The 9,346-nt window shown below is 39.5% G+C and overlaps 1 protein-coding gene across 1 annotated transcript; it reads right to left on the bottom strand.

The window, feature by feature from the left end:
• Positions 1-3,482: 3,482 nt before the first annotated feature.
• LOC142163297 (uncharacterized) lies at positions 3,483-5,179 on the bottom strand. The gene is made up of 4 exons (XM_075220569.1): positions 4,987-5,179; positions 4,517-4,740; positions 3,871-3,995; positions 3,483-3,708 (listed from the first exon to the last, which is right to left on the bottom strand). The coding sequence occupies exons 1-4, from the start codon at positions 5,177-5,179 to the stop codon at positions 3,483-3,485; spliced, it is 768 nt and encodes a 255-aa protein (XP_075076670.1).
• Between the last annotated feature and the right edge of the window lie 4,167 nt (positions 5,180-9,346).

Below are 9,346 nucleotides of genomic sequence, written 5' to 3'. Positions count from 1 at the left end.
TCAGGAGATAATTCCTTAAATGGGCTCTTTGGATGACCCAAAATTGCCTCTTTTTGGGCTCTCATTTAACCAAGTAGGTGACATACCTTCTTGTCACCTAGCAGCCTCCGCAGTCTTGCAAAAATACATATATCTCTCTACTTCGATGTTGTATTGATAAATGGTCTAGTGCGTAAGAAATTAAACTCATAGATCTTCAATTTGATGGGTGGAACACCCGATAACTCTTAGTATATTGGGAGAAAATTGCAGTTACATTTGACCCAAAATTTCAGTAAAACTTATGAACATAACTTGTGATGACTTTCATCGACTTTTGTTCCACAACTTGCTTGACTTCAAAATGTAACACAGGACTATCATACGGCTAACCTAATTGATAAAATAACCTCCTTATCATGTTAAGCACCCTAGTTTCACCCTAAAAGTACATGTTATAACATTCCCAACTTGTCGACTTTCGACGAAATATTATTTTCTTCATTTGCTTTAGCTTCTGAACCTTCCAACCCTCTTTGTACTTGTTGTTCATAATCTTCAATATTTTGTAACCTCCACATTAACATGATTAACTAAATTTGTAAACTGTTCAAAGATGATTTCATTTCTGAGGTTACATCAATTGACTTACGACATACTCTTACATACGAAAACATGAGGTGTAACAACAAAGTAATTTTAAAGGGTAATTAATAAATATTTGAACAATTTAAATATAAGAAAATCAATTTTAAAGCCTTAAAATGTTATGGAAAATTATAAAAAATACTTATATGGTTGATGTAGATTAGTGATGATGCAAAAATGATAGTTTGAAAGTATATATGATATTTATAAATATGAAGGCAAAATTGAGTATCAACAACATCCCCTCTTACCCAAAAATGATGAAAGGGTTATCGGATAAAAAATGATGACCAATTATGTCTGAAGTGAGTGAGGATGATGTGTTTTTAAAAATATGGGTTTGAACACGGGTTCCTAAGTTGTCTACATATCCCTGGTGTTACGAGAATCAGGTTCTGTGTAGTTATGGATCCAGCGATGAACAAAACCGATTGAGTTATTATAAGTATGGTTACATGTTTTGAGGAAAGGTCTTTCTTATATGATAGTGTCATGAGTAACGGATAATTTCAGGTGGAGCTATGAATGCGAATTTGATTGTTACGGATATCCAAGATAAATGATCGGTTGGTTACGAAACAAGGAGTAATTAATTATTGGTTACTGGGTACGTTTGAGATAATCGAAGGATGTGAATGTTGTGAATGGAAATCGGAGTGAGCATCGCTCCTGTTTGTAGGACGATTACCTTCCTAATTACCTGCAAAACTTAAGACACGATGCAAGCAAAATATATATATATATATATATATATATATATATATATATATATATATATATATATATATATATATATATATATATACACACACACACACACACACACACACACACACATGATGCAAATTTAAGGGATTTGCAGGCCATGAATGGTGTTCTCGGTCTATGAGGATGGTGCCTCTAGACTATGGCGCCTTTGAATAATGATGTGCAGTTTTGAGAGATCCTTAGGCCATGGTATGATTTCTTCGGGCTATGAGGATGATGCCTTTAGAGTATGACGCCTTCGGCTAGTGTGTCGATGTTTCAGCCCATGAAATTCAAAGATGCAGAGGTATTGGTTATTTGAAAGGGGGAACAGTCGATGCTTAGTTGTATGCGAGAATGAGATACGCCAGTGCTTAGCCTTGTATGTGATGAGCGCAGTGTTTAGCCCTATGTAGAGGAAGGCAACATTTAGCCTTTATGCAATAATGGAGGCAGTGCTTAGGCTCATGAGATGTAATGGAGACAGTGCTTATTCTCGTGCAAAGGAAGTCAGCATTTTGCCTCATGCAATAATGGAGGCAATGCTTAGCCTCATGCAATGTAATGGAGACAGTGCTTAGTCTTAGCCTTATGCAATAATAGAGGCAATGCTTAGCCTCATGCAAGGAATGGAGACAGTGCTTAATCTCATGCAAGTAAAGGCAATGCTTAGCCTTATGCGATAATGGAGGCAGTGCTTAGCCTCATACAATGTAATGGAGCCAATATTTAGCCTCATGTAGAGAAAGGCAACGTTTAGCCTTATGCAATGACGAGGGCAGTTCTTAGCCTTATGCAATATAATGGGGACAACGCTTATTCTCATGCAAGGGAAGGAAACGTTTAGCCTTATGCAATGATGAGGCAATGCTTAGACTCATGCAATAATGGAGGTAATGCTTAGCCTCATGCAGTAATGGAAGGAAGTGCTTAGCCTTATGCAATGTAATGAGGGCAATGCTTAGCCCTATGCAGACGAAGGCAGTGCTTATCCTTATGCAATAATGGAGGCAGTGCTTATCCTTATGCAAAGAATGAGAGAAGTGCTGAGCCTTATGTAGAGAAAGGGAAATATTAAATATGAGAAAAAGTGATTCTTAGCTTGACACGTTTGCGCTTGCTGACTTCTGACAACGAAGATAGCATTCTTGTTATGAATTTATGGGCATGCTTGTCATGTTCGTTATGCCTGCATCCAATGAAAAATCGTGAGTTTTTTTGGGGGAAGGTTGGTCCGTGCTTTTTGATTCCTCACTGGTCTTTGCTCCTTGTCTTGACGACTTTTTCGAGTAACCCTGGGTAACCTATGGCTATCAAATAAAATGAAATTTTCAAAAATATACATTTGTGATAAATCATTTGTAAAAATTCAGTTGTTCGAAATGTGTGATGATGTATAAAACAAATAATTTAGTAAAATTAGAGACTGTGACTTGCTTTGAGACATTGCAACCTCCTCAACTTGGAATATTGAGGACCTTCCTCAAAATTCCCCCAGTCTAAATGCATACTTCTGGCGATACACTTTTTGACGTAATGAGATTGACAAAACTCGAAATCTTGCCCCAATTCTTGACTGTAAAGGGGGAATGAAGATTTTATTATGATGTGAGCAAAACCACAGGGCTGCCTACGTAGCCCCTCTTAAACGGGAATTAGGTCAAACATAGTTCAGGTTACATCAAATAGAAAGTGCAATCATAATCTTAAATATAATATCTCTTGATTGCGTCTGAATTGATAGGTTTTGGCCATGTTTCTCCATCCATCTCTGCAAGTATAAGCGCTCCTTCTATCAGTACTTGGTGATCATGTAAGGGCTTTGCTAGTTAGGTGAGAATTCACCTTTTTCTTTGTATTGATGATGGAAGATCCATTTCAACCCTAATTGCCCCGACATAAATTCCTCAATCTAACCTTTTTATTGAAAGCCTTGCCATTTTATTTTGGTAGAGTTAACCGTGACACACTGTGTTCATCTTTTCAATAAGAGCCAGTTGCTAATACCGGCTCTGTGCTCATTCCGCATCCTTGAGCTCTACCTCTTGTATGATACTTAGGAAATGAATCACCAATTCGCGCGGGTATAACAACTTTAGTACCATAAATCAGTAGATAAGGGGTTGCCCAGTTGACGTACGAACTGTGATGTGATACTCGAGCAAAGCAAATGGTAGCTTCTCCTGCCATTGCTTGTAGTTGTCCACCATCTTCCTTAATATCTTCTTGATGTTCTTATTGGCGGCTTCCACGACTCCATTCATCTGTGGCTTGTATGCTATTGAATTCCACTGCTTGATCTTAAATGTTTCACACTTGGCTTTTATCAGATCACTATTCAAATTGGCAGTATTGTCGGAAATGATTGATTCAGGTACTCCAAATCGACAAACAATACAATCTCGGACAAAATCTGCTACGACCTTCTTAGCCACAACCTTATAAGAAGCGGCTTCAATCCATTTTGTGAAGTAATCTATAGCTACCAAAATGAACCTGTGTCCATTTGAAGTAGTAGACTCAATTGGTTTGATGACATCCATGCCCCAAGCAGAGAAGGGCCAAGGTGAACTTGTTGCATTGAGTGTGTTGGGTGGTACTCGCATCATATTAGCATATACCTGGCATTGGTGGCACTTTTGTACATACTTAATGAAGTCTGTCTCCATAGTCATCTAGAAATACCCTGGCCTTAATATCTTCTTGGCCAGAACAAACCCGTTCATGTGAGGTTTGTAGGTTCCGGCGTGTATTTCTTCGAGAAATCTAGATGCATCCTTGGCATCGACACATCATAGCAATCCCAAATCAGGAGTTATTCTATACATAATTCCTCCACTCTAAAAGAAATGGTTGGCCAATCTCTAAAACGTGCGCTTCTGAGTGTTTGTGGCATTTTCTGAGTATTCTCCTTTCTTTAAATACTCTTTGATATTGTGATACCATGGATTTCCGTCAAACTCCTCTTCGACATGAGTGCAATAAGCTGGCTGTTTACGAATCTCTATCGGGATAAAATCGATGAAATTCTTGTCTTGATGTTGTATCATGGAAGACAAGGTAACCAATCCATCTGCCAACTCATTCTGAATCCTTATTCTGCCATATTGTTTGTGCACGGGAACCTGAGCTTTGTGGATACCAGATAATGTTGACCAATTTCTAATACAAAAGTAGCTCTAATTCCCACTCCCTTGAAGTTTGCTGCTCCGTCGAAAAACATCCTCCAACCGTCATATGTTTCGGAAATATCTTCACCTACAAATGACACTTTCTCGTTGGGAAAATATATCTTCAATGGTTTGTATTCTCCATCTATGGGGTTCTCTGCTAAGTGATCGGCCAATGCTTGCCCTTGAGTGCAATCTGAGTCATATAAATGATGTTGAACTCACTTAACAATAACTGCCACTTTGCTAACTTACCTGTAGGCATGGTTTCTCAAAGATGTATTTTAGTGGATCCATCCTTGATATGAGATTTGTGGTGTATGCATAGAAATGATGTTTTAACTTCTAGGCTATCCATGTCAAAGCACAATACGTGCGCTCCAGCAAAGAGTACCGAGCCTTTTAAGGTGTGAACTTTCTACTTAGATAATATATCATCTACTCTTTCCTCCCATTTCATCATGTTGCCCTAGTACGCAACCAAAAGCTCCATCTAACATGGACATATATAGAACCAAAGGTCTTCTTGGCTCTGGCAGGACCAACACGGGCGGCTTAGACAAGTACTCCTTGATTTTATTGAAAGCCTTTTTACTTTCTTCAGTCCAGCTCATCGCATCATCTTTCCTCAGCATTTTGAAGATCGACTCACATATCACCGTTGACTGTGCTATAAAACAGCTGATATAATTTAGGTGTCCTAGAAACTCATTACATCTTTCTTGTTCTTTGGTGGTAGCAATTCTTTATAACTTTGATTTTTTCCGGGTCTAGCTCAATATCATGGCGACTAATGATGAAACCCAGAAACTTCCGGCAGGGACTCCGAAAGCACATTTTGCAGGATTCAACTTCAAATTGTATTTCCGAAGTCGGTCGAAAAACTTCTTCAGGTCTGCTATGTGATCTGAACTCCTTTTAGATTTGATGATAACATCATCCACGTACACCTCTATTCCCTAGTGTATCATGTCATGGAAAAGAGTCGTCATGGCCCTCATGTAGGTAGCTCCAGCATTCTTCAAACTAAATGGCATCATTTTGTAGCAATATATTCCCCATGGTGTTATAAAAGATGCCTTTTTGGCATCCTCTTCGTCCATTCAAATCTGGTGATATCCTGCAAAGTAATCCACAAAAGATTGGAGTTCATGTTTGGTGTAGTTGTCGATTAGTATGTGTACGTTGGGAAATGGGAAATCATCCTTAGGACTTGCTCTATTTAGATCTCGATAGTCAACACACACTCTAACTTTCCCATCCTTCTTTGGAACCGACCCGATATTGGCTAGCCAGGTTGGGTACTCGACCACTCGAAGGACCTTGGCTTTGATTTGCTTGGTAACCTCTTCCTTTATCTTCAGACTCATATCTGACTTGAATTTCCTAAGCTTCTGCTTTACCGGCGGAGACATAGGGTTGGTAGGTAGTTTGTGAGCTACTATGGATGTGCTTAACCCATTCAAGTCATCGTAGGACCATGCGAAAATATCCTCATATTCCTTTAGAAACCATATATACTCTTCCTTCTATGACGGTGATAGGTGAATGCTTATGAGAGTTTCTTTGACTGTTTTAGAATCCCCCTAAGTTAACTGCCTCAGTTTCTTCCAAATTGGACTTTGGGTTGATCTCAAAATTCTCTACTTCTTTGACAATTTCCTCAGGTATTATATCATCTTCGAAATCCTCTGAATCACTTTCCTTATGTTGTGTTATCTCATTACATGTCACAGTCGTAAGTTCATTAAGATATGTAATAATTACGCAGAAAAGAATGTAGAAAGATAATAATAAATAAATGAAAAGTAATAATGCATTAATAAAACTTAAAATTTTAGATAAGTACGACTTGATGGCTCGAGTAATTATTTCAAAACAAAACTGAAAATGCCTTAAATGCCCAAATATAATTTTAAAATAGACCATGCTAATTTTGGTAAGGCTACCCAGGTACTCAGCGAGCTCGGGATGGTACAGTAATCCAGTTCTTGATAACGACTCCTTCTCCCACTGTCTGAATAGTAAGGTTTTCCTCTCCCCCCCCCAAAATTGCATTGTAGTCCATATCTTCCTCGTCCAGAAACAACTTCCTCATACCAGGAAAGACCTCATCTTCCTTAGTCTGGCAAAATTTTAGGTGCAAAGGTAGTATGGGTTAGTAATCGGTAAGCCACGAGGTGTCCAATCCTGGTATTCTTGCATAGTATATTCATACATGAGACCAAAGGTTGTGCCATGATATTGTGGTCATATTGGTTATTTGATCCTGGAATGTTTCGGTCAAGACCCTTGCCTGGTTTGATACCCCAACCACATCAGTATGCTTTCTATCTTATTGTTCCACCATCGATCATTCTCAATTGCGCTTACTCGCTCAATGCGGTGGTATGTTTCTCCTCCCAATTTCCTCCTGTTCTCGATAACTGGCACGGTCTGGTTGGTGTAGATAGGGTTGCTAGCATCCCCATGAATAATTACCTTTTGATAATTCCACTCGAACATCACCACCTGGTACAAAGTAGAATAGACTGCCCCAGCTGTATATATTGGCAGATATGCCTAGCACTTAGAATTCAACATCAAACCAGGATGGTCCCATATGCAAATCAAGGTTGATTTCTCCAATAGTGGCTCTCTGAGATCCATCAACCACTTTCACATTCATGCTTCCCATATGTATCTCATGCAGGCCTTTACCCATTCTTTTCGGAGTGGTTAATGGGCATATGTTCAAGCTTGAACCTCTATCTATCAAGACCCTGGTAATGAACATGCCTTCAAATTGCATAGTGATGTGCAACTCTTTGGTGTGACTCAACCCTTCTTGCGGTAGCTCATCTTCGTGGAAAGTAATTTTGTGACTTGTTTACCGTGAAAATGGTAATAACAATTAAATTTGTTGATTGGACTCTAAAAATACGTGATCTATTTTTATGCTAGTTGTTAGAGCAGTGGATGCTAGATATGTGAAGCTTAACGATGAAATACGAACTATAATGGGGTTGTAATCAAACCAAGGAGCTAGTCGTCCGGGCCTCAGGCTAACCGATGAAAGGCCTCGAGATCGATGACTGGGCTCGAGCTCGAGCTGTTACCCTGGGAAGGGAATAACAGTTAGGATATAATTAAATAAGGCTTTTTATGGAAAATATCAAGCAATAAATGAAGAACAAGTATAAAAGCAATAAATAAAAGAGGTGGTCTCGAGTGAGTTAGAGAGAAAAGAGAAAGAGAGAGAGTTGTTTATTGATCTGATGTAGAATAGTTGGAGCGACTTGCTTACAGAGTGCCAATGATTCCCCTTTTATAAGAGGGGGGAATCTAACATTAGTAAACGGTACATTAAATGATAAAGCAAGCCGGATGGGACAACTAACTAGCTTCATGATGTAGACGTAGACCAACGTTAGACTGTCCTGCTATACTTAACCTATTCTGGATGCATTCTTCGGAAGCCTCCCATGTTCGTTAGGGTCTCGGCCAATATTATCCCCAGGCCGAGTGTCGACAGATCTTGAGGGAAGTACTTGGCTCGAGGTTTCGAGCCTCCGAGGCGATCTCCTGATATACTTTATCAACGAGAAATTGGTCCTCCATATTTCGCCATACACAGATAGTCTCCGCATTTCTTAGACAGAAGGGATAAGAAATAATTTTGACATCCCACTCTATGGGCTCCCATAATGACGTCGTGCTGATAACACAACCCTTTATAAGTGCCGAAACGTTTTCACCGTTTTGTTTTTTTGGGGCCGTTCGTCGTGTCATGATTTATCGTCCTTCGGGGTCATAGTGTTGCCATTGATTCAGCTCCCATGAACACATTGATTGTGCTTGTCGTTATGTTTTTTGAGGGCGATAATAGCACCGTCGATTATTTTTCCCATCCCTTCTATAAATGGGGTTTTTTTGTGACTAGTTTTTTATCCAAGCATCCTCCGATATCTATCCTTTCTTCCTTTCTTGCTATATTTATTCTTTGCTGTTTCACTATGTTTGAGACCCATGGCCTCAAGATTTTATGGTGACATCATGCGTGCTACGGCCTGTCTCCCGGATCTTCTCTAGTCGGATGAAGTTGTGCTGCCTTGATGTTATTGTTGTTGTTGTTGTTGTTGTTGTTGTTGTTGTTGTTGTTGTTGTTGTCTTCGCTAGCTCGGGGCAATGAAGCAGAGGACCGATTTCCTCCAACCCGAAGAAGTATTTGGATTATACACCACTGCTCAAGAGGGGGCTCGGATTATACGTCGCTGCTCACCCTCCTTCCTCGGCTTGGCATATTACAAGAAATGGCTTTATAATAGTAATATTGGCTGAGTTCATACTAGCTAGATTTTTCACCCAGCCACTTCTTGTCTCCTTTCGGCTTTTCATTCGTCACTTTGCTCTTCTCCATCGCTTTCATCGTATATATTCTCCCTTTCGAAGATGACATTTTGGGAGGGTCGAGACGAGACTCTCAAAGGAATTAGGCTTGGAAGATATTGTCTTTGAGGCTGCGCGGCTGAGGAGATGATACCAAAGATGTCGCTATTGAGGACGCACTTTTGGGAATAGGCTAGATTATTAGGCTTTTGTTGTATGTACACCCTTCCGCCTCTTTGTTCCCGGATATAAAGATATTTTCTTTATATGTAAGGACCCCTCGAGGGCCGTTGTAAGCAAATGTGTATGAATATAAAGATATTTTCTTGACTACTGCCTTTGATACTTGTCGTATTTCTTTATGTTTGCGAAGACCCCGAATGCACGATCCTGTTTGTCGTTGCTAATACTGAACCCGGATGCGAGTATTCCTT

The sequence above is a fragment of the Nicotiana tabacum genome, chromosome 8 (genome assembly GCF_000715075.1).
Source record: "Nicotiana tabacum cultivar K326 chromosome 8, ASM71507v2, whole genome shotgun sequence".
Classification (NCBI taxonomy): domain Eukaryota; kingdom Viridiplantae; phylum Streptophyta; class Magnoliopsida; order Solanales; family Solanaceae; genus Nicotiana; species Nicotiana tabacum.
This window is presented reverse-complemented; position numbering and strand designations above follow the sequence as displayed.